We start from the raw sequence: 27,664 nt of genomic DNA on the forward strand, positions 1-27,664 counted from the left end.
TGCTTGATGACAATGATACATTATAACAAAAACAAAGATGTCAAGAAAATAGGAAGGATGGTTTTATATAAAAATAATGATAATAACAAATTAAAAGAGATAGTAAAGAATGCATGGGATGAATATAGTAGTTTCTAATGTACATATCTTAAGGTACTAGGAGTCTATAATCACCAGTCTCATTATTTAATGATACTGATTTTAAATTTGCTTAAATAACAGCAATTTGTAATAAAAGCAACATGTGACCATATAACTATAAATGCCAAAAGTCTCACAGAATAGATCACCATGTACAAGATCTAACTAACAGCAATCCAACACAGACAAATAGAAGAGATTTGCCTAACACAGACAAAAAGGACAAATCTTATCAATCCTGATTTGTGTTTCCAAGGATTAAGTAGTCCCTTGTAATTGTGTAGCTGGCATACAGTTCGTTTTGGTAATTATATTAGTTTACATAGCATGAGTTTGGCTCATTCCTTCGCTACCATAGTGGTTCTGCCAACCATTGATTTGCACATGCTTAATTGTGATGTAATACTTGGATTCTTTAATGATTATTATTGTAATTATAATCTCAGTGTGAAAATATTTATTGTACTTTTATTCATGATACAGAAGTATGAATTGATGCTCATAACCATATCGTTGATGTAACAATGGATGGACGAAAAATGTTTCTAGGATATTGCACTGAGGCATCCACTGCATCCCACAATGGAAGACAAATGTCCCTAGGATAATGCCCTGAGGCATCCGCTGCATCCCACAATGGAAGAAAATGTCCCTAGGATATTACCCTGAGGCAGCTGCTGCATCCCACAATGGAAGAAAATGTCCCTAGGATATTACCCTGAGGCATCCACTGCATCCCACAATGGAAGGAAAATGACCCTAGGATATTACACTGAGGCATCCGCTGCATCCCACAATGGAAGAAAAATGTCCCTAGGATATTACCCTGAGGCATCCGCTGCATCCCACAGTGGAAGAAAAATGTCCCTAGGATATTACCCTGAGGCATTTGCTGCATCCCACAATGAAAGAAAAATGTCCCTAGGATATTACCCTGAGGCATCTGCTGCATCCCACAATGAAAGAAAAATGTCTCTAGGATATTACCCTGAGGCATCTGCTGCATCCCACAATGAAAGAAAAATGTCCATAGGATATTACCCTGAGGCATCCGGTGAATCACATAGTGGAATAAAAATGTCCATAGGATATTACCCTGAGTCATCCGGTGCATCCCACAAGTACAGATAGTATTCCAACTATTTTAACAATTTGCAGTGTTTGTTACTGTGTATCTAAGTATGAATAAAACCAATCATTTGAATTTACTCACACGGATAATTTCTTGCACAAGATAGAATGATTATAAGTGTAAATTGCCTCTTTGTTTGTTCAATATGATCAACCTCATTGTATTTATATAAAAAAACTTTGTAAGTCTGTTCTGATGTAGCAGTTTGAATTTGATTTTAACAGCTGCTGTACTGTCCACAACATCAGTTATGAGATGGATTGCTGCTAAAGAAGGATGGTTCAAAATAATTGAGTGTGTGTTTTGGATTTTTAACATAAATTTGTTAGTTTTTCAGTCATATTGCTACAATGTTTGCAGTGTGGCAGTTTATAGTGACATATAGCACTGGGGAATCATGTTGCAGACATGTAGTGTAATGTCCCACCCAATCAAGTTATTCTGACACCAAGCGAGGCAGCTGCTAGTACCATTTTTATTAGTATTTGGTATGACTATGCTGCAGTTCAGACCCACAGTATATTAATATGAGTCATTAAACTTTTTCCAGAATAACTGAAACTGTTGTACACTACTTTAGATCCTAACTTTTAGTATTTGGACCATCCATGCATGACATGAAGCTGTCTGTTTTTTTGTGCAGTGAATCTCGGCTTTGGCCAGTGATGTAAGAACATTATTAATTACAGGGAACAGATTGTTCTCCTGTATTCCTTGGATCTGCATCTTTGCACACAGTATCACTGCACTATCAGTTTAGAGTAATTGGATTGCAACAGCCAGAAGGACCATTAAGGCACAAGTGGCTTTAAGTGGTGGCAGAAGAAAATGAAGGTTGATGCCCCTTATCAGTCATTCTAATATCAGGCAATATGTAGAGATGCTTTAGATAATTCCAAATAGGAAAGTTGAATGGCTGACGCAGATGTGAAGCAGGTGTTGACAGTTAACACTTCTTTTAGACAATTCCAAGTAGACAATTTGCCATAACTTCAACGTTCACTTTATGTCATCTTCTACCATTAATTCCTGACTACATAAGACCACCTAACTTGTAGGCTTGGTGTTCTAGTCTTCAATGGTCACAAACATTTCTGAAGTAAACTTTTCTTAGCGATGTTATGCCATAATAATAAAGAAGTGTGTGTGTGTGTGTGTGTGTGTGTGATTTGGATTATTAACATAGCTTTAAAAAAATTTCAGTCATATTGCTATGATGTCTGCAATGTGGCAGTTTATAGTGATATCTAGTGCTGGGGCATCATGCCGCAGATACGTAGCATAATATCCCACTTTGTCACATTATCCTGATACCAGGCTGAACAGTCCTAAGACTAAGCTGTTAATGCTGAGCACCTGGCGAGGCAGCTGTTTGTACCATTTTTATAAGTCTTTGGTATGACTTGGAGGGGTGGTCGAACTCGTGACTTCCTGCATCCAAGACAGGTGCTCTAACCACTAGGATATGATGGTCCATAATAATAAGGGAATATTTAAAGAAAGATAATAATCATAAACATGAAATAAAGAGCTGTCAACTAGAATGTACAAGTACTGAACTATTCAGATATTTAAGGTATCATACATTTTTGTTTTCTGTATGCCACTCAGTGTATTTAGCACGGGCTTTGGAACTTGGACTCTGTAGATCACAAAACAATTCTTTTTTTGTTTAGAGTTGATTTGAGTTTACATAACAGGAAACATTACCTCATTATGGAACTATTCTGTATTTTGATCCCTTTTGGGAGTTGGGGTTATTTTCTGTTGCATATATTGAGGTTTTAATATTTCGTTCTTTCTTCATTTAGTCGTTACTACAATGCATTTGTGTGTTAATATTATGAACAGCAGCTGTAATCATACACTCATCACTAGGCACGAATATAATACCGTGTGCATGACAAATATGGAAAATATTTGCCTCATTGGGGAAGGGGTGCATATGCTTCTGTTATGTCAAACATTGCATTGTATTTCATTAAGCAATGTAGGACTCATGGTGATAATTCAGTCACCATAGTAAACCTTGCCAAACACCATGATATTAAAAATTCAATAACTTTAAATTTCTGAGTGCTCATGATCAAACCTTTATTTATCTGTATAGATGAAACCCGGATGTCAGCTTTTATGTAGAGGAAAGGATATGAGTCATGTCATTTTCTGGACCTAGATGTGTTTGAAGCAAGTGCTTTCAATTCCGCACCAAAGAGTTATTCAGGTGCTAATTTCAGTAACGATTGTTCCAAACTCCAGACTGTTAAAGGACTGAAATTCAATCAAGAAAACAATGTCTCTAATTCTTTTAATTTACAACTAGGATAAGCTCTCAAAGATTCTTTTTCCTACAAAAAAAAAATTCATTATCAAACAATCCTGGCCACCCAAACTGATATATACTCTATTTTGTGGCACCCCTGCCCCCTATTTCCAGCCTTGTTGCCATTTTTAGATACAATTATTACTGCATGTCCTACAGAACTCACTGTACGTATATCAAGGACTTCAGATGCTAGCCCTGGACTTCATTATCCTCAAACTGTGTATCCAGTGGACTGATAGTAACTATAGTCCTTGATACTTGAATTTCTGAATTGTCATTCATGTGGATGTAATTTGTTCTCAAGAGAGATTATAGTAAAACTCTTAGTTCAGAAAGAAATGAACAGAAATAGTGAATTTTCACACTTACAAAGTGATGGAAGTTAAAAATGTAAATGAATACAGATCATAGTAATAAATAAAAAAAAAATTTAAACAAAAATTCCATTTAATTGTAATGTTAGCAGACTTCCTCATTCTCAACTGGTGGGCCCTGAGTTGTCTAAAGCGCTTTCCGTTACGGATCACTGCCATCTCACCTCTGTCTGCGTGTGTTCTAGTCTCGGATTCGGCCAATGTGGGTATGTGAGAAAGCTTGCCAGTAGCTTCTCGTGGGTTGCTGGTTCTTTCCAGGGTTTACCCGGGTTCTTCCTCCACCATTAATACTTGCTGCCATTTAAAGCCGTGTGCTGAAAAATGGTGTTAAACCCTACAACAATAACAACAACATTCTTAACTGGACCACTGGTCTTTTTATTAGGGATCTCTGTTTCTGAAGACTGAGATTCCATGTCTACCACTTCTTTGTCAAAAGTGAAAAAAAGCTTTGATCATGCACTCACGCATTATATTATGTATGGAAATTAAATAGCGATCAAAAATGTAATATTGCAGTTTAAACATCAGTGCAAACTGTTGATATTAATATTGTCTTTTTCAGAAAGATATGCTGGACGTGCATTGTTTCTCTTGCCCATACTCCTATGTGTTGATGCATGAATTTCATATTTGACCTGAAACTGACACTTGTGCATTCCCCTCATGTATCAATTTCACTTGTATCAGCACTACCTTATAATTCCAATGACAATACCTATACACCTGTTTGATCAGCTAATCAGTCAACATTACCCTCACCAGAAGTTGTTAAGTCACATGGGATTATCTATTAATTGATATAGATGTCCACTCTGATCTTAGTTCTGAGAAGATAAACAGATTACTTAACTGACAGTAATTGAGATAATTGGAAGTTAACACTTCTTCATAAAGTAAGATGGCTAATCAGCCCCAATGACTAGAGATCAGAAATAGCAGGTGGAAATCAGAGATAAGTCTTATGGGGTAAGCACCACAGTCTGTTTTTTAATGTTATACTATCCTTGATTTTTTTGTTGTAATTTACGATTTAAACAGATTATATGTTAATTGGTTGCACTTATTATATAAGTGAATTAATTCGTATCACTGCTTAATTAACAGTTGCACATCATTGTATTGTTGATTGTACAATATATCAAATTTATTTTTATAAAAACCATGGCTTGGGAATATTTCAGATTAATTTTAATTGATATACCAGTATGCTAAGGATGGAGACATTGAAAACGTAGTAAGAAATGAAAGTAAGACACTTCAAAATGCACACACAAATTTGGGGATGCTTGGAGGAAGGAAAATAAAGTTGATAAGTGATCTTATTTATTCACTTGTCATTAGATAAATTTTGTTGTCTCAATCAAACCTTGTGGGAAAAGTGACCAGGTAATACCTAAATATGGGGTTTGTAAATACAGCATTTCAGTTTTTAAATTTCCTTTTTGGTCTCGTTGATGTTTTATGCTATAATTTTGTTGCTTGTTTAGTAACCACGACGCTTGTGCTTTCTGTGGTTTGTCAGTAAAAGTTGATGAGTTTTAAAAGTGTTGTCTTTTGACTCTTTGTCTTTAGAGTTTGATTCTTAATTTTCAGATCGTTCCTCAGGTTTTGACTTTTTCTCTTTAGGTTTTGACTTTTATTCTTTAGCTTTCGACTTTTATTCTTTAGGTTTTGACTTTTACTCTTTAGGTTTCGACTTTCATTCTGCAATCTTGACTATTAGTCTTCAGACTTGACTACAATTTGGGGACCAGACATAAACAAGAATGTATGGTAAAGTCATACATATACAGTCAGAGAGATGTAATAAATATGCATGCCTGACGAGGCATGAAAGTCATATAGCTTTACTGTGCATCAGATTACTCACCATCAGATTCAATTGCATACAGTGTAACTGATTTATTCCAGCACAAGCCTTGTTTTTGAACCTCAGGTGTAGGAATCGTGCTAACTGGGTAGTTAATTTATGTGTGACATAGCTTTAACATTTTTGGTGCATTTAATGCAGGATATTGGATATTTCATCGTTATTTTTCAGATTGTTGTTGTTGCTTTTCTTCTTGCAACCGGATAATAATCCATGCCGGAGGGAGGTTGCAGGTTCAAACCCTGGCTGAGTCATACTAAAGACCTCTAAAAAAATGGTATTAACAGCTGCCTCGCTAGGCACTCAGCATTGAGGTTAGTGTTAGGACTGGTCGGCCTGGTGTCAGGATAATGTGATTGTGCGGGACATCATGCATGATGCCCCATTGCTAAACATCATTTTAAACTGCCAAACTACAGACATAGCAATATGACTGGAAAATTGTTAATGCTATGTTAAAAATCTAAATCACACACACACACACACACACAACATTGTCTAAAATCCACTACATAAATTCCTTTCTTCCAGAACACCTGCTTTTTGTAGAATTGAATGTGCTGTTACATATTTGTTCACATACCATGGTCATGTCAGTAGTTGAAAGGTCAAGGTCATTATAAAGGATATTTTGTTTTGATATGTATAAAGTGTCATGTACCATCAAGTCTAACTGCAAACAGTATGTTCCTAAATCTGCGATTGTACAATATGCTTGCAGCAACAGAATCACTGTTGTTTGTTTTACTGATTGCTCCTCACAAACTGCTTGCAGATCTGCTCAGGTACAGTATTTAATGTCAGATATGGACTTCAAGACGTACAAGTTAGTATATACAGTACTTCCCATATTCGTTATGCAGCCATATTTTCATGTACTGAATGCATTTATACCCATTTTGAAATTCATATAGACATTTTTTAGATGAGCAAGGTCATAACATACATTATATACATGAATATATATCATCTAATCTTTTGTGTAGTTTTTAATGTGTTGAAAGATTATGGTAACTTGAATGAATCATAATGAAGCAAAGACACATACATATGATTTCTTTGTCAAGGTCATGTTCACAGAAAATTGGTGCTGAGATGTTTTTGTTTTTCGTTATATTTAGTAAAATCCATGTTGGATTCTGTTCATAATGGTATCAATCTACTAAGCAAGATTATTTAGTCTTGAACACATTCAGCGCTTTAGACCACTCGGCCACTCGGGGCCCCCTTAAAATTTAATGAAAGTTGCACAAACATATCACCAATACTACAAAAGTCTATGATGCAGGATGAGGAAAGATGTTCAATCTTCCTGGACCACTCCAGTGGCCTATTATTTAGAGCATCTGCCATGGAGGTTGTGGGTTCAAACCCTGGCCGAGTCATACCAGAGACTTATGAAAATGGCACTAAAAGTTGCCTCACTAGGTGACCAGCATTAAGAGGTTAGTGTATTGGACTGGTCAACCTGGTGTCAGGATAATGTGTAGGACTTCATACTACATGTCTGTCACATGTAGACATCACTATAAACTGCCACACTGCATACATTGTAGTGATATGACTGAAAAATTGTTAAGCTACGTTAAAAATCATAATCACACCCACACTTATTACTGATCCACGTGTATTAAGCCAGTAAGTCGTCTTTGTGATTGTCTTCCATTAATTATGTATTCAGTTGTTGCTCAAACAATAGCCAACATTTGTTTCTTCTGTAACTGCATATACAGCCAAGCAGCAGACAATGTGGTCGTTGATAGTGATACAAAAAAATAAACGTGTTGATTTATTAATTATTCTTACTGTAGTCATTCAAAAGAATAGGCATACACATGTTAATTATTGGGAATTTGCAATTGATAACGGTACACGGAAACGTATATGAGAAAATTTTAGCAGTGTGAAATTTATACAGACACCGTTCATAGATCCTGGAACATAATGAACCTTATATGTGCTTCGTCTTTCTTAACCTAATTTAGCTACATTAAAAATCCAAATCACACACACAGTCTTCCTATGTTCAGTTTAGTAACTTGCACATGCTATAACATATTAACCCCTAGCGACGAGTTAACGTGGCAGGAGGTAGAAGTCTTAGCAAATGTCGAGCTCTGTAGTGTCATGGTCATGCATGATACACTAAAGTGGGTGGTATTATAGAAAGGTAGACAGATGTAGCTCTACAGTAATATCAGATAATCTGGAATTTCTAGTTACACTACAAAATACAGACGGTAAAATCTAACTTTTACCCTTCTGCTCATGCGTGAGCCAAATAACCAATGAAAAACAATGTTTATAACACAACTAGGCAGTATGTTATTGAAAGATCACCTGGGATTCTGGGATTTGGTCTTTTTGGATGCATTTAGAAATAGCTTTCAAAATGTGTTTCCTACTCGAATTTCAGGCAAAAAGGATATCAGATAATCTGGAATTTCTAGTTACACTACAAAATACAGACGGTAAAATCTAACTTTTACCCTTCTGCTCATGCGTGAGCCAAATAACCAATGAAAAACAATGTTTATAACACAACTAGGCAGTATGTTATTGAAAGATCACCTGGGATTCTGGGATTTGGTCTTTTTGGATGCATTTAGAAATAGCTTTCAAAATGTGTTTCCTACTCGAATTTCAGGCAAAAAGGATAAAAACCTCCAGGGGTTAATGTGTTAATAAGATGATGCCCTGTATTTATTAAAAATCCATTAAAAGCATGTGTTGAGTAAACATACATCTATATCCCTGTGTGTCACATCAGAGCAAGGGTAGAAAATCCATTGTCTGGGAGCCTGAGACAACTAAACGTGAATGTTGGGCAGCCATTGTTATAATATGAAAGTTCAATCATGCAACTTAAAAATGACATGGTAAAATATTATGCTGAAATTTATACATTTTTCTATAAAAAGTATTAGTTTATATATCAATTTGCCGTTTTTTTGTTCCAACATTAGGTTTCCAGAATTATATATGTTAGGAGTACATTGTACAAATTATGTTGAATATGGTATATAAAGAAGCTGTTATTGAAAAGGATATACATGATGTCTTCATTAATATGTCCAAACACTGGCATGCCATGTGCATTACAAAGTTAGATGGGTTTATTTTTTTCTCAGGAAAAAGGTCCTCAATTAAAATATGATGTGTCTTTTAGAGAATGTTGTCATTGCCTTATTCTGATGGAAGTGTGCTAAGGGGAAATAGTCACATGCAAGCAGGTCTTTCTTTTCCACATTAAATATATAATCCTAACGCTGACTCCCTGTCCCATGTTTCACCCTAGCTTATAAACAATCCTAGCCAACTTCAGAGAAAGCTTTCCCTAGAGCTGAACTTACGGACTGATTGTGTTAATTGCAGTACCTTTATCTGACCCCAGTCTACTCAACAAAATGCACAAAATCTAAATTATATAATCCAAATTAAGCGGTATATCCATGCGCCACACTCCTTTGCAATTGTTAATGTATAAATAATAGTATTTTATGTTAAGTAGGTAATTACTCGTAAAATTTTCCTTAGTAGCTGATTTGTTCCAAATTAAACTTTAACTACCCAACTTTAGTTTAATTCATTTTATATCTACTAAAAGACCTTCAAATTTCCCAACAACTGGTCAGTAATTTGAATGTTAAGGAACAAACGTTATTGATTATTAGTAGGTTTACAATCACACAGTTTCACTGCTTTAATGACTTTTTTATGCCTCAGCTAGCACTGTAGGACTTGCGATAATAACTGTATAGAAAAATGGGAACCAGTCTGTACTTATGCCTAGCTTAAATTGGATGTGTTTTGGTGGAATGTTAGGTAATTTCTGTCATTTAAATCTCTTGTTCTATGATCATAAATGCACATATAGATGGTCACCAGCTGTGTTATTAGTTACTTATATAAATATGACAAAATTGGCAATAATATATTTCAATCTTAAATTGAGTGTTTGTGTGTGTGATTTGGATTTTTAATGTAGCTTTAACAATATTTCAGTCATATTGTTATGATGTCTGCAGTGTGGCAGTTTTTAGTGATGTCTAGCACTGGGGCAGGCATCATGCTGCAGGCATGTAGCATGATGCCCTACCCAGTCACATTATCCTGACACCAGGCCAGCCAGTCCCAACACTAACCTCTAAATGCTGAGCACCAAGCAAGGCAGCTGTTACTACCATTTTTGTAAGTCTTTGGTATGACTCTGCCAGGGATCAAACCCACAACCTCCTGCATCCAAGGCAGACTCTCTAACCACTAGGCCATGACAGCAGTTCAGTCTTAAAATGAAGAGAGATAAATGTTTAATGTTGTTGTTATAGGGTTTAATGTCATTTTTCAGCACAAGATAGGCTATACATGGCAGCCACTATTAATGGTGGGGGAAGAACCTGGGAAAACCCTGAGAAGAACCACTGACCCACGACAAGCTGCTGGCAAACTTTCACACATACCAACATTAGCTGAGCCAGACATTCAAAGCCATACAGACAGAGGTTAGATGGCAGTGATCTTTATTGGTGAGCGCTTTAGACCACTCCGCCACTCAGGGCCCCATAAATGTTGTTAGTAAAATGGTGAATATCGATTGGACAGCTATATTTTATTATTTTGTCTGATTTTCTTAAATTAAACTCACATACTTAAATGTTTCCATAATTCCACCATAGCTATATAGGTGTACATTAACATGCAGTATATTTTTGATATTCACTAATGTAATCTTTGACAAGCTAAAATATGCACATTGTTTACTTATTCATTGAACTGTTCCTCAGTCCGTCAAGTAAATTGAGGGTGGATATAGGACTCGTGATACTAATTGTATGGAAAAACGGGAACCAGTCTGGAAATGGGTGAAGATAAAAAAGAGTATATATGGGTCTGGCTGGTCAGATTTTGTTGATAATGGCAGCTGTATTTTTGTTAAAAGAATCTTTTGAGAGCTTATCCTAGTCGTAACCATAAAAAAATGGAGACGTTGTTTTTGGAACACTCATTACTGAAATTAGCACCTGACTGGTGTGGAATTGAAAGCACAAGTTTCAACCACACATAGATCCAGAAAATGCTGAGGTTCGTAGTTTTCTCTGGGTAGAAGCTGTTATCCAGGATGCATCTATGCTGATAAATATAAGTTTGATCATGAGCACTCCAAAATTTCAAGTTATTAAATTTTTAATATGGTATTTGCATAGGTTTACTATGGGAACTGAATTAGTACCACAAGTCCTATAGCATAAACTCCATTGGCCCCCCCCCCCCCATCAGTGGCTGCTTATACTACCAGAACCACAGCCCCTAATTTTAACAGTAAAAAAAGATATATACTCCTCTATCATAGATGTACAGTTATTAAATTTATGAAGAGAAATTAGAAAATGTATGTATAAATATCTTCTCGTCAGAACCATGATAAATAGTATACCACATTGAATAACTAAATTAGCCCTATAATACTGCTGGCTTGGTGCTTTTTCTCAGGCATTAGCTTATACAATCATACAAGTTGTGATACAGAGCTTATTACTTGCACCTAAAGGTAGTTACTGAATTGATAGGCTTAATGCTTTGAAGTTTATTTGGAGATTTGAATCTAAGAGTGTTTGAATAAATTCAGGTTCGTTATCAGAAGCAGGTTTGTTTTTCTGATCTTGCCTGCAGTATGTATCATTTTAACAGTGGCAGTGCATCTTTTGAATCCCATATGTGAACTGGCAGTCACTGATAATCAGTTATGCATAGGCATTCAAATACAAAGATTGGTAATGGAATTGATATCATAGTGAGTTTCTGGCATTAAGATGAAGACTTTTTCTTAAAGGTTTATGTTCAAGTTTATGTGAATCAGATGTGTTAGGCATTATGGATAGATTTTACGACAGTGTGCATGCATGACACAGCACTTTGCTCAACCCTTTTCTACAGGTAATAGGATAGTGTGGAGGCACATCACTGCATACTGCTGAACCCTTGCCTGGGTGTAATAGGACATTATGCAGGCAGAACACTGCATACTGCTGAACCCTTGCCTGGGTGTAATAGGACATTATGCAGGCAGAACACTGCATACTGCTGAACCCGTGCCTGGATTTAATAGGAACGTGTGTAGGCACAACACTGCATAATCCGGCACTTTTGCCTGGATGTAATAGGTATCTGTGCAGGCACAACACTGCATACTGCTGCATGTTTGCCTGGATGTAATAGTACATTATGCAGGCAGAACACTGCATACTGCTGAAACCTTGCCAGGATGTAATAGGAATGTGTGCAGGCAGAACACTGCATACTGATGCACATTTGCCTGGATGTAATAAGGCATTATGCAGGCAGAACACTGCATACTGCTGCACATTTGCCTGGATGTAATAGGACATTATGCAGGCAGAACACTGCATACTGCTGAAACCTTGCCAGGATGTAATAGGAATGTGTGCATTCATAACAATGCATTCTGCTGCACTTTTACCTGGAGATAATGTGCAATGTGTGGGCACAGCACTTTATTCTGCTGCACCCTTGCAATGATGTAATAAGACATTATGCAGGCACAACAATGCATCTGGCTTAGCAATTGCTTCAAGTTAATGGGACACTGTCCAGACATAATACAGCATCCTGCTCAACCATTGCCTAGAGGTAATGACACATTTGTAAAGGCACAACACAGCATCCTGCTTAACCCTTGCATACAGGTAATGGGATACTAAATTTTGCAGTACCTAGCCAGTGGGTGATAGGACAGTGCAGGAACAACATCATATGAAGCTGAACCCTTCCCAGGAGGCAACACAACAGTTTGCAGTTATGACACCCTATTCTATGGAACCTTGTCTTGGAGGTAATGGAATGGTGTGCAGTCAAGACACCACATTCTACTTAACCCTTGCCAAGATGTAATAAAGCAGTGTTGGGGCAGAGCTTTACATTCTGTGGAACCCTTGCCTGTAGGTACTGTTACAGTTTTGCAGGCACATCACCACATTCTGCAGAACCAATTTTTCAAGTTCTTGGTAGATTGGATCTACACCAGTGCTTATGGGGAATAATCCATTGAGAATAAAACATTAGAAATTGCACATTAGTTTGGACTGTTTAATGATTTGCAAATTATTTTGTTTGGAGACTGGGATCCATTTGCAGTGGGGATGTTATAGTGGCTTTTTGATGTAACTGTGCTATGGAGAATTAGTCACAAGCAAGAGGGTTTCTTCTTTTCTACATTTAATAGAATTCTGTTACCTGTAGTTCTTCATGCTGACTCCCTGCAATAGGGTAGGTAAGTTAAATTAACATAGATTTCACCCGTTAGGTTCATGTTCAATGGCTTATTCCAGCACAGCTGAATGTTTAATTACTCCTGGGGGAAGGAATTGGTGCTCATGCCCCAGGCATTTATGTGTTCAAAGAATACTGATTAATTTGGCCATCAGATCGTGGGACTAATTAGTAATGACCAGAATGTAGGGCCGTCATGAGTGGGAATGAACCCAACACGCGCTCATGATTAAAATGTTGGAATTCAGTTGCGATTGAATGTACCAGGTGTCAACCCAATCATTATGTAACATCCACTATGATTGGTCGGCAGCGATGATGTCACGTTAGGACACCTGGTTTTTTGACATGTGGAAATGGTTCCACCTCTCTGTCAATGTATGGTGTCTGAGAGAGGCAAGGAACTCAGCAGGCCAGCCATAGATGTTGTGTACTCCCAGAAACGCCAGCTCATACTTATTGGAAATCTAGTCCAGTTATTCTAATGGACAATAAAAAATACCAATAATGTGTTAGCCACCTGTGCAATTAGATCAAATCCAGCAAGACTAAAAAAAATCCTGCTTCTTAACAAGTCTAATTCTAGTACATAATGTACATAATAAATGGCCTAATTGTCCTATTTAATTAATATGTCTAAGTGACATATAAAACATTTGTTCATTATTAGGTCATAAGAAGTTTTAAGTTTCGTTGTGGCAGTCCAGTAGATCAAATTTGTGTAAATATAGTGGTATCAAAATGGGATACCAAGCCAAAATGATTCCCTAAATATAAAAGGCAATTCAAGCCCTTAGAAGGGCTATTTTTGTGGCTAGAAGGTGCCACGGCGGTCCTCTGCAATCTTGAGCTTTTCAGCACTTCGTCTATCTTGTCCTTTAATTTGCTTGAAAGTGTATTGATGCAGGGTGGACACGATGCAGCTTCTACTAGTTACCAGAGAGGATAATTGGAATAGGCGTGGTGGTAGTACGGCGTGAGTATCTTGACACCATAATACCATTGGTCAGGATTTGGTTTGTTGGTTTCCAAAGATTTATAGGCAATGTATTTTACAGCATTAATGAAATGTTCTGCTTTCTTTACATCCTTCATCGTTCTGGTGCTAGGCCCATTTCTTTGTATTTATTGATTAGGGGGTCAGTTTCCTCTTCTTCCTCCTCCACTTTTATGTCTATTTCTTCCTCTTCACTCTCATTGTTTGTGATATAAGAATCTTCTGGACTATTGTTGGAAGTTGAAGACATGTCCAGGTCAGCTCCAACTGCGTCCTCTGTTTCGCTCGTGGTTTCTTGTTCTAGTGGAGTTGCCTGTATTACAGAAATACGTGTTACAATTCTCGCAAAAGTCTCCTGTGGTGTTTGTTGCAGTCGAGCTGTGACATTAGTTCAGGCCCCATGTTGTTGTACCACTCTTTCTGGAGTAGTTTGTTTGGTTGCTACTATTGGCTGTTGAGTTGACCTAGGTGGGCTGCATACTGGCTGGGTCTGATCTGACTGCTTCCTCTGCTGTTACACATTCTGCAGACCACGGCGACTCCTGGGCCTTATTCGTTTATCTTCTTTATTCTCCCAGATTAAGAAAAGTGTTGCTCTACTTTGTTGGTCTCTTAAACTGTAACCAGAAGCAACAAATAGGCCTTAGCTTTTCATTGTCTTCAGTGCCCCCCGGGGGGGGGGGGGGATTAATTCCATCATTAGCTCCATTGTATGTGTTACCTCTTGCTGTTTGCTGCACTCCACTCCCTGCCCTAGTTAGTTATTAGTTAATTTAGATTGAAGTAGTTTTTGCATAGTCGTGCATGTACCACTGTTTTGTGCCTACACGGTAGGCTGTTTGATTACTCATAGGGTAAGGAATTCGAGCCACTTCCCCCAGGCTTTTATGTGCTCACAGAGCACTGTTTGATTGAAGCCATCAGGCAGTGGGACTAAGATTAGTCTGAAACTGTCTGAATGGAGGGCTTGATGGTGAGTGGAATAGACCCAACACACACTCGACCTATTCAGTTGCTACTACTTGGTGCATTTAAGTATGTACGATGTTGGAACTGAATTTTCAGTAGTATTAAGGGCGTGCAAAGCACACTATTTATTTTGGGGTCTCGCCATGCAAGGCAGGATTAGGTGGAAAGGTGGCTCCAAGATTACAGGTGCTCCTAGACTTAAGGGTATTGGGTCTAAATTGTCCTCCTGACTCCCTGCCCTAGGTTTGACCTGGCTTTTTAAACAATCATGTTGGACTTCAGAGAGAGCATTCCCTGAAGACCTATTCAATAACTAAACTTCTTGTCTGATTATGTTAGGTGCAGACCCTTTATCTAACTCTAATCTACATATCAAAATGCACAGAATCAAAATTATGTAATCCAAAATAAAGCCATATATGTACTCTCCATGCACATTCTTTTTGCCACTGATACTGTATGTTAGAATTTCAAAAAATATTATTTTGAGTAGGAAATTACTTGTAAACGTTATTCTTATGAGCAAATTAATTCAAAATTAAACTATAATTACCCAGCTCCATTTTAAGCACTTTATACCTACTAAAAATTATTCAAATTTCCCTTCAAATGGTCACTTAAGTTTTAATGTTTAAGTTATAAGGCAAACTTGCTATAATTGATTTTAATTAGCTTTACAAACATATTATCCAACTGTACTGCTGACTCCTTTGTTTCAATTCTGTAAGCTGACACCATAGCATTTGAATAGCTGCCGATAACATATTATTGACCACAAATCTCTTACCTCTAAATCTAACAGCGGACTGTAGAGTTACTCTATCATAGGCATACTGTTATTAAATCTATGGAGAAAATTTAGAAATTTATACACAAATTTATCTTTTCTTCTAAAAGTTATATAAATACCATTGCACCTAAAATAAATAAATTTAGCCCTATAACAGGGATATGGCACAACTCAAAAAATTCATTGATTGTCTCTTTTCTTCCCCTATCAGATTGTGACCTATTTACTATTGCAGTACACTGGTGTCTAAAATATAGACAGAATCTAATTTTTGTATTAGCTATTGATTAATATTTTGGCAATGTTCAAATGTTGGCAGGGAGTTTAGCTGGCTACAGATACTGTTTTAGATACAAGCCTTTACAGTTGTAGATGGATAATGAATGTGTAGTGTGTGTGCTCTTTCCACGTCCCAGTACACAATTTATTACCCAATTTACAAGCATCTATCAGTTAAGATCATAAGAGCACATTCTACTGCCTACTTTTTCTCCTTGATCTAACATAATTTTATAGATTTTGTTACAGGACTTATCCTATTACAACCTCTTTTGAATTGTCTCACTTTTTTCTAGGTGGAGTTTTGGTTACAAAGTCACAGATTTTGTTACAGTTCATATCCTATTACGACATCTGCTATATTGTCACACTGTTGTCTAAGGTGGAGTGGTGCTAGTCAAACTGCCTGGCCTGTTGTCAATAACAGCTTTCTCAATTATTATATATTGTCATTCTATTATTCTCCAGTACAACTGCGAGCAACATAGACCCTGATCTGCCGTATAGCGTTAATTACAATTTCAGCAGATTCTTAATGTTAACAAAATCTCCAAAAGAGTACAATATTCATTAGTCTTTATAAAATTAAGGGACTGAATGTACATGTAATTTAGACTGGTTTAATGGGGCAATGTGACAAATTGAGAGTAATTTTATAGTCTTAATGGTCTGCATGGGTTCGAGTCTCTGATTCGTCCAATGTGGGTATGTGAGAAAGCTTGCCAGTAGCTTCTCGACGGTCGGTGGTTCTTTCCGGGAATTTCCCGGGTTCTTCCTCCACCATTAATACTTGCTGCCATGTATAGCCTATTGTGTGCTAAAAAATGGCATTAAACCCTACAACAACAACAACAACAACAGTCTTAATGGTCTACATTACAGACAGTACAGGCCTTCCTTTGAGAATAGCATGTCAGATTTTAAATGTGAACTTTGTAAAAAAAAAGAAAGCAGTAGAAAAATCATAATAACCTATCAATGTTCATTGGGATAACGACTTTTTAAAATGAAATCTCTCCATTGAACTTGTTAAGACTTTTGCATGATCAGACATTGTGCTAGGAGATTTTACTTGACATATATCAAACAGTTTGTAAGCATGGACTTCAAATCTTATTTATATGAACAGTCAGAAAATACACATAGCTTTACAAACACCATCAGGCCTCAGCTAAAAGTTATTATTTGAAGAAAAAGATACAAGTTAGTAAAGGTTCCGCCTCTTTTTAATGAGGTTTTCACAATATTTTAAATATATCCCCACAATTTTGTGATATCCCCTGTCCATTACCAAATCTCCTAAATTACTACATTGAAAGTCAAGAAACTTTCTTTTTATGTTGTTTTTGAGTAGACCATCTGCACTTAAGGGTTTTATATACGCCTGGGATCAGTTGAGAGTCAAATGTCAGAGGTACAAACCCTTCATCAAGACCAATGTTTAGTCTTAAAACAAGTTACAAGACGGCAAATTCTACCTGCGTAGAAACAAATGGTCATCAGTGTGTGTCAAGTCAGATCCAAGTACTGACTGCATAGACCCAGATCTGTTGTGTTGTCATATTATGCATCAACATTTCTGGGTCGATGCAATTTGTTAAAATTAATTAGGACTACTTTTACATTTAGCCAGATAGCTGGCAATGTGCTGGCATGTCAGGGTTTGCAGATGGATCTGATTTACATACAAGTATATGCAAGTTTGCCAAAAACCTTGAGAGCTGCACGATCATAGAATCTGAAAATGGAAGCAAATTCTGTTTCTGCTTTTAGTTTTAAAGGCCCTCCATGTATTTTAAATAGTATTGATAGAAGCTGTCAAAAGTGCTTGAGAGTATGATTAATTGTTGAAGTGGTCACAAGGTCGTGTGGACTGAGAGGCTGATAATTTCGCTTCTTGTTTTTCAGGTAAAGAAAAGAGCCAAGTCAGCAGAATTAAGAAGCTGAAGAAGAGATTGTCGGCCAGCTTTGGCAGATTGTGTAAGTATTGATTGAGTTTGATCAAGCATCCATGCTGCAAGCAACCAGTAGAAATTACCAGTACAGACAACCAAGAATGGAGAAAATGTTTTTCAGATATGTTTGAGGCAGTTTGAGGACATGAACGATCCCATTATCACTTACTTTGTTAATTGCTTAAGACTAGTGGAAAGCTAAATCCATCAATTTAGTTATGAACTGTCATTGATAGAAAGTCTCGGTGTCCTGGTTAATGAAATCAAAAAGCAATGGTGTTCTAATTGGATAAAAGGTTTCACTTTTTGACTTATCTTTATATGTCATTGCCATATTCTGTGGTTGGGGATTATAGAACCATATTGGTCCATATGTGCGACAGAAGTAATTTCTTGTGAACTTGATGAAAAAACTTTACAATGTACCACTTGAAAAAAAAATTGTTTTGAGGGAATGCGGTATATATATATATATGTATATATATATATTAAAAATGTTTTATGGATTTTATGTGTTACTTTTATCTTGTATTTTTTTCTCCCATTTCTTTTAGGATTTTAAAATCTTAACTATTATATTTTACCTTGTTATTCGTCGTGTTTACATTTATTTGGAAGGGATCATATTTCTAAAGATTTGGTGCATTTTTCCTTATTTTTAAACTTGATCTCTTGTTGGTGCCATATAGCCACTATTTGATGAGGTCTGTGTGTGTGATTTGATTTTTAATGTAGCTTTGACAGTTTTTCAGTCATATCGCTACGTTGTCTGAATTGTGGCAGTTTATAGTGATGTCCAGCACTGGGGCATCATGCCGCAGACATGTAGCATGATGTCCCACCCAGTCACATTATCCTGACACCAAGCCGACTAATCCTAACACTAACCTCTTAATGCTGAGCGCCAAGCAAGGTAGCTGTTAGTACCATTTTTGTAAGTCTTTGATATGACTCAGCTGGGAATCAAATCCATGACCTCTCGCATCCAAGGCGGATGCTTTAACCACTAGGCCACTGGAGCGGTGCTGAGGTGCAGTTAAACATGTACAGTGCACTACATATCATCTGCATTTGTCCATCCTTTTGCACTGGTCGGGGGGCCCCGAGTGGCCGAGTGGTCTAAAGCGCTCTTCGTTACGGATCACTGCCATCTCACCTCTGTCTGCGTGGGTTCGAGTCTCGGATTCAGCTAATGTGGATATGTGAGAAAGCCTGCCAGTAGCTTCCAGTGGGTTGGTGGTTCTTTCCGGGGTTTTTCCGGGTTCTTCCTCCACCATTAAGACTGGCCGCCATGTATAGCCTATCGTATGCTGAAAAATGGTGTTAAACCCTACAACAACAGCAACATGCACTGGTCAGGTTATATGTCAGTTGTTACTTAAGTACTTTGGACTTTCAGTTTGCAAATACAGTGCAACCTCACTATAACGTGCCCCGAGATAACGCGAACTGGAGTTTGTGGGTTCAAAACCCCGACCGAGTCAAACGAAAGACTTACTAAAATGATACTAACAGCTGCCTCACTAGGTGATCAGCATTAAGAGGTTAGTGTTAGTACTGGTTGGCTTGGTGTCAGGATAATGTGACTAGGTGGGACATCATGCTACATGTCTATGACATGATGCCCCAGTGCTAGACATCACTATAAACTGCCACACTGCAGACATCGTAGCGATATGACTGAAAAATTGTTAAAGCTATGTTAAAAATCCTAATCAAACACACACTTATTGCTGATCCACGAGTAAAGCCAGTAAGTTGCCTTCATGATTGTCTCCAATTAATTATGTATTCAGTTGTTGCTGAAACAATAGCCGACATTTGTGTCTTCTTTAACTGCATATACAGCCAAGCAGCATACAATGTGGTGGTTGATACAAAAAAAAATAAATGTGTTGATTATTAATTATTCTTGCTGTAGTCATTCAAAATAATAGGCATACACATGTTAATTATTGGGAATTTACAATTGATAAAGGTACACAGAAACACATGTGAGAAAATTTTAGCAGCATGAAATTTATACAGACACCGTTCATAGACCCGGGAACATAATGAACCGTATATGTACTTCGTCTTTCTTAACCTAATTTTGCTGTTAATTTTTCCCATTGAATTCAGGCACATAATGATGTGTGAAAAAATTATTGAATAGTTTAAATATGTATGCAGTTTTTGCAATGGAATTATGTGTATTATGGATTAACTGCATGCTACGACATTATGATGTCAGACAGTAACTAAAAGGTGTTAATACTCTGTTCACGACATCAGTAGACATTAAATTCCGACAATGATCAGTGACAAAATTATTGAATATTTTATATCTGTGTGCATCTTTTTTTTGTAATTACGTGCATTATGGATGAAGTGCATGCAATGACAGCAAACTGTGTTGATACCTATTCATGATATGCATTAGACATGAATACACGTATATGTGCCAATGCTTTGTTCTCTGAAAAAGTAAGTTTATACTGTAAAACCCCACATTAACACATCCCCGCTATTACGTGATCCAATTTTCTGGACCCTAATTATTGTGTTATAGTGGGATCACACTGTACACCTCTTCCCATATAACTCAAGAACCCACATATAAAATGGGATCAGGTTTGGATCTCATATTTTTTAGAATATAGAAAATACCAAAAGAACTGGCCCCATTTCATTATACTTGAAGAAAGTCGCAATCAAATCTTTAAATGAAACATTGATATATTGCTTATTTACTTCTAGAATTAGCAATTAGTTCCTGGAAATTTGTTGTTGAAACATGAAATTTGCAACTACATGTATTAATAACAAGTTATGCACAGGATCTTATTACATTATCTTGAGGATAAAAATTATGACTAGAATGGAAGTAACAAAATTCAGTGGAACTTTGATCCATGAGAATGTCAGTAATGCCCACTAAATACCAACTAAATAAGTTATGTCAAGTGAAACTTGTGTTTTAGTTCTATATTTTAATTCTGTTTTAGTGGAATCGTAATAATTTCAGTGTGCCCCATACTCAGGCCATAATTGATAGTAGTCATATTAAGTATATAGTCTGTGGTTTTATTACCTTCAGTGCAGATGCTATGAAACCAGCACAACAAGTGGATTTATTAAAAGATTAGATCCTTCTTATTTATCCAAAGGATTATGATTTCAGTGCATTTTGTGAGCATTTAAAACAAACCTTTTATCACAATCTCTCTTTAAACTAAGAAATACAGTTAAGGAGAATGAAGTTTGTTTTTCCCGTAATTTAAATCGATTGCTTGTAAGTTAATATGCATTTCACTAACTATTCTAGTTTCTAGAGGCACATCCTGTTGTTGAGTACATGGTCTTATGACTAATTCAGATTTTATTTAGAGAATCTTGAAATGGAAATTTCTTTTGATCTTAACAACAACTCCTATTCTGCACCATGGTTTTTATTTAAAGGTTATATGTAAACCTTGAAAAACAATCTGGGATATAACCTGTAAAAGAAACTTCAACATTTGTGTTTCAAAAAGTGTTTAACCTTTATTTTTGTTTTGTATGCCATTTTAGCAAATTTTGGTTATAGACCAGAAGAGTTTACAGGTTGGTCTTTTGTTGGTCATATGTTTCTTTGTCTGTTTCTCTGTCTGTCATTTAGCACAAGTTTATTGTCACTGTTCCTTGCATGGTTATAATGTAACTTTACACGCTTATCCATCCCAAGGTCTGGTTGAACCTTAATGAAACTGGTGGCACTAGGATATCCAATATGGCTGCCACATTGGCCATGTTTAAGAACTTGTTATCTCTACTTCTTTTAAAAGCCTGTTCATATCTTCATGGAGTTTTCACTGACCATAGCAGCCATCTTGAAAATGTTATTGCTATTAAGTAAGTCATATCAACACACAGAGACCCACTCATGGTGTCTGCCACTGTAGCAATCTTGAAATTGTTGTTATTGCTACTCCTTCTATTTGGAAAGTCATTTCAGCATGTGGTTTTCACCAGAAAACTTTGTACGCCATCTTGTTTGACATGGAGGAAGATGATCTGACCTTCTGGTTGTTGCTGCATCTCCAGAATTGATGATCACATCATCGTAGGGTTTTGGCAAAAAGACTTGATATCTAGTTTGTCCTAAATGCAAATTTTGCCAGTCCTGTATCAAATATGTCATGATGGGCATCCTGAAAATCTTGTCTGATTTATCCTAAGGGAAACTGGTACTCGGCTTAATATCCAATATGGCCACCACAGTGTCTGATTTTAAAATCTTGTGTCTGAAGAATATTGGGTATACACTTAGCAGATATAAAGAAGGAATGGTCTTTTCTTGAATTCTTTGAAATTCATTCCTGACTGCTGTATGGGGAGTCCCAAAGAAAATCATGGGAGTCCCAAATAGATCACATGGTGCTAGATCCAGCATGAGAATTAAGTTTGAGCTATGCTGGAAAAAAATACAACATTTTAACACACTCATCATCAGCTTTTATTTGAAGTAGAATCATTATTTACATATTTATTCCACCGATTCCTCACTGCCAAGTCATGTACATGATCCATTTTGATTTTATGTCAGGTAAATGCTCAAAACTGAACATTAGTACATGTACTTTCATTAAGAGAAGAGTTCATCAGTATTGAGGAAGAAATGGTACTTAATCTGTGACATCATTTTTCCTTCTTAGCTAAATTAATTTCTCTACCCAGTCTAACTGCCATTTTTGTTGACCCTCTGACCATCATGTACCTTGTGTCATTTGGGACTCTTTGACCCTCAGGCAAACTATTTGCTGGACATTTCCCAAAAACACTTAGAGAGAACTGTGTCTTATGACCACTTTGGATCCTGAAAAGATAATAATGGTAAAATCAACTAATTCATGTGGAACTCCTGACTTTATCAGTTTCTTGTCTGAAAGTTTTTTTAAAATAGAAACTTCTTGTTGTCTGCCTTCAAGATAGGTTTGAAACCAAGTTATGCTTTCATGATTAACTTTATATAGGCAGAGGTTTTCCAGCAGGATTTTGTAATTTGCAAATAGTTGGTGGTTGTTTAATGGCACATCACCCCATCAAAAAACTATCTAGTGCTAAGGTAAAATGAGTAGTGCAGCATGGCATTATATTGGTAAGGGATAGGTTGAAATTTGTGGTGGCGAAAAATGCTGATCACGTTATTTACAAGCACATTTGAGCCAGGGAGGTAAAGTGAAAGTATGTGTATGCATTTATAAATTAACGGAGAAAATTATTTTGTAACTTAATGTACATCCACTGCAGAGCGGAAAACAATCGGGGAGTGGGTATAATTTCTAAGTCTGCAACTGTGCTCTTGTTGTAACATTTTTTCTTTTATATTTTTTATTAAAACTGTTCAGTTCATTTTGAGGTGACACTGTTTGTACATGTTTGTAAGTCTGGACCAACTTCAGACAGCATAGAACCTGATCTGCTTTTGCAGAATGTGCTAGCAGATCAGGGTCATTTTTGCTTGTTTTACTTTTTACTCTTTTCAAACTGCATAGACCCAAATCTGCCAGTCATTATATGATGGCAGATTTAGCTATGTGCAGATTGTAGTTTGACTTGACTGATAAGTGAGTGTACATAGTTTTATTATTTTTGAATGATTGGGAATAATTTTTCAATTCTTGTAGAAAAATAAGATCTACTGAAATTATATTTTCAGATTAAATTGCATTTAAATTATTTTGGGTGGGGTCAGTATTTAAAGTGCCCTCTTTGCATTGGGGTTTAGTTTTGGGCCTGTTTTCATCCTCCACTAACCCATTCATACACCCTGACTGGAAACACATGGAATGGATCCTAATTCCTAAAAATAACCTTTTTATTTGCCATCAAGAGTCTTTTAGCATTGTACATAAATATTGTAAATTCTTGCAGCGTAGTAAGGGTTTAAAGAAATACTACTTTTGCATATGATAATAATAATTCATGGGAGATTTATATAATGAAGTTTACTTTTCCAGTAGAAGGTGATGATTTTCAAGATAAATCATGGGATTCAATGGTCTTTCCAAATAAAAATGATGACAGCACTAACAATACTAAAAACTGATCTCAAAGTTAAACTTTCAGAAATAACTGACTTCTCAAGCAAACAAATGTTGATACCTTCATGAACTTAAATCACAGGAAGTTTTGACAGGAGGAATCTTGTGCAAGTGCTATACATTAAGGCTGAGAGATAATTTCAAAATTTCAAGACTATTAGCCATTGACTTCTGTTGACGAGTTGCAACATGCTACATTGTGGAAATCCCTTTAGGCTTTTCTTAATTACCTTAAATCTGCCAATTTAATTAAATTGTCCAAGTGTTTGCAAATTTCAGAGCCACCAAGACAGCAAAATCAGCTGAGATAAATAGCTGATATTTCAGTTTCTTTGATGTACTGGATGTTTTTTTACTCCTCAAAAGCTGATGCTTATTTGAATATTTGAGGCCAAAATTTGTCTTGAATCATGTGTGTCTTATGCTGGATACATCCAATTTGAAACAAGATTTTGTTTCCCCAGTCATTTTAATATCAGCCAATTATTTTTCTTCCCAAAATGATATAGCCCAACAAAGACAGTGAAGTTTTAGAGTTCCAAGCTGATTTGATTATCTGAACAGCTTCATGTACTTTCACTAATTGTTGCCAGATACATGTAGGGCCAGTGCAGTAGTAACCCAGGTATTCCTATCATAGAGGTTGTTAGGATTCCCTGGGTTGGCTTGGTGTCAGGATAATGGGACTGGGTGGGACATCATGCTGTATGTCTGTGGGATGATGCCCCAGTGCTAGACATTGTAGCGATATGACTGAAATGTTTTTAAAGCTACATTAAAAATCCCAACACACCCATGCTTGTGACAGTGGGGATGATGAGAGTGTATACAGGCAGCAGCATCTGGGCCTAGTATTGAAATAGCACACACAATATTCAGTGCTTAGTCAGTACAGCTGTTTTCAATTCCAGTTCAGTGGGAAAGTTGGAAGCCACTAACCCAGTTGGCTTCATTCATCCTGTACACAATTTGAGAAACAAATGCCAAATTATAAGTTCAGGCCTACCTCTGTAAACTGATAACATGCACATAGCCACACACATAGCCACACACATAGCCACACACACACACTGATCATAACTCTGCTTATGGGAGCCATAGTTTGGACTGTGATATTAAGATAGTGTCTTATAATGTAGCAGATAATGCATTAACATGATACAGTACTCTTACAATGGAATATTGAACGGGAATTCATGACAATACTGTAACTCCCTTATAACAGGGCTGTGTTGTAATGAAGGGCCTTATAATGAGGGGATTCTTTGATAGGTTTTGAGTTCCTGATATTTTACAGCATTCCCTATTTATTTCTGATTATTAGATGTCAGTGAGGTATGTAATACTAATAGAAAGAGCTCATGATGGTATAAACTTAATCATCTGATGGTATAACTTAATTATCTGATGGTACAACTTAATCATCTGATGGTATAACTTAATCATCTGATGGTACAACTTAATCATCTGATGATTTAATACTAGTATACTTTGTAAGTAAGGTACCCATTTTTTGTGGTCAATTCCTTGTTGTTATTTTTATACAAATCACAATATTAAAACCCAGCAAAAATAGTTCTTTCTATAAGTTTTGAGATAGGCAGTATATCTGCATATTTTAAGCAAACCAATGTACTTAAATTATGTGCCAATTTTTATTCATTATAATTAAGCAAAGCAATTTAATTTGAAGCAAATAGTCCAAAATTGTTGTTGTTGTTCTAGGGTTTAATGCCATTTTTCAGCACAAGATAGGCTATACATGGCGGCCAGTATAACTGGTGGAGGAAGAACCCTGGAAAACCCAGGGAAGAACCACCGACCCACGAGAAGCTACTGGCAGGCTTTCCCATGTACCCATGCTAGCCGAGCCTTGGACTCGAACCCAAGCAGACAGGTGAAATGGCAGTGATCCGGAATGGTGAGCGCTTTAGACCACTCAGCCACTCTGGGCCCCCCAAAATTGTCAATCTGTAGCACCAGCCAGCCATAAGCACAATCCATGTTTGCTACACTGCATCTGATCAGTATAAACTGGTGGTATGCTATGTGACAAGTTCAATGTTTAATTCATGTTTGAAATGATTGTGTTTGATATCTTTAAGAACACTCACTCACTGAGACAAATCAGTGATTGCTACCTCAGTTAGTCTTGGTCACAACTCGGTTTTTCACACTACATGTAAAAGACGCAACTAACAGCTTGCTGATCCATTGTCAGTCTGTTATTGGAACTTGTGTTTGTCCTTGCTCAGTGAATTAGAAAAATATTGGCTCCTAACCATGGATTTCAATTTGGTTTCATCATGTACAGCACATAAGCACAAGTAGCTCATGGAGGTCATGCCAGAAGCAGAAAAAGGTGGGCCTAATAGCCTGAACTGGGAAAAAACAGTAGGGAAATTTAAGGGAGAGAAAAGCCAGGGGCTGTCAGTACCACTCCTTTGTCTAATGTTGATTGAAGAAATGTCAATATTTTTCATAACTGGTATTATTATTATTTCCTTCATGTAAAAAAATTCACTTTTCAGCATTGTATATATACTTTGATTCTGTCAATGAAGGGTCAGACTGTATAATTGCTTTCTACAGTTTCTTTGTCCTCAACAGTTTTAATGTCTCCTGTTACGTCATACTTGTTTTGACCACAATGGACTTTTTGTTGCAGACTGTGTTATTGTCTGACCCAACCATGACTAATTCCAAGTATGTAACACTGGAAAAGTGAATATAAATTGCAGAAATGAATAAATCCATGACCCAGACAACTGTGATCATTATCTGCCTTACCTGTCATGAGCCTTTCATGCTAGGATTTGAATTCCTCATGCCTGAGTAACTGTTACCCCCTCTAGAATTTATTTTAGACATTTGCGTCAGCATTTTTTCTTTTCTGTACACTACCATACTTGGAAATAAAAACTGTTGTTTTAACTGAAGATTTCATCTTATCTTTACATTTTCTGCCATTGATCATGGACCATGTGCTCTTGGTGAGCTGAGGCACAGGTAACCAGAATGTGTACCATCTATACTTGCTTATAAGTTGAGTCAAATTTTGTTCAACATAGATCCTGATCTACCAATGTATAATGAGCCCGCAGATCAGGTTTATGTTTTTTGTTCTACTGATTTTAACTCTTAACAAACTGCACAGACCCAGATCAGATGGTACAGATCTGGGTCTATGCAATTTGTAGATGGACTCAAATTATAAGTGATTATATACAGTAAAACCTTTCTCTTAGGCAATGAAATGTATCATCTTGTGTTTTTCTTTGGCAGTGAGCAAATGCAGCAAGCTTGAAATGAATACAGTTCAGTCTGAAATGGGTTGTAATGATCTTTTATATTTATTTTCTTGGATCTTTTTTTTGTTGCCCTATAGGCTGCCTGTTGAGTGAAGTTTCTTGCAGGTTATGTAATGCTAAGGCAATCACAGTCAGTTATTTTGCCAAAGGAAATGTCACTGTTGC

The 27,664-nt window shown here is 36.7% G+C and overlaps 1 protein-coding gene across 3 annotated transcripts in view; it reads left to right on the top strand.

The window, feature by feature from the left end:
• The window catches only part of LOC149790345 (cyclin-dependent kinase 14-like), a 127,336-nt gene that overhangs the window by 2,698 nt on the left and 96,974 nt on the right, over nucleotides 1-27,664 (top strand). For 2 of the 3 annotated variants that reach the window (XM_089972388.1, XM_089972389.1), the window contains exon 2: nucleotides 18,077-18,148. In XM_089972388.1, the coding sequence (XP_089828514.1) occupies nucleotides 18,077-18,148 (72 nt within the window). Of the gene's footprint in view, nucleotides 1-18,076; nucleotides 18,149-27,147; nucleotides 27,198-27,664 lie in introns of those variants that run through there. The other variant, XM_089972391.1, reaches the window with a different exon arrangement.

The sequence above is a fragment of the Sinohyriopsis cumingii genome, chromosome 10 (genome assembly GCF_028554795.1).
Source record: "Sinohyriopsis cumingii isolate HCF-2022 chromosome 10, ASM2855479v2, whole genome shotgun sequence".
Taxonomy (NCBI): domain Eukaryota; kingdom Metazoa; phylum Mollusca; class Bivalvia; order Unionida; family Unionidae; genus Sinohyriopsis; species Sinohyriopsis cumingii.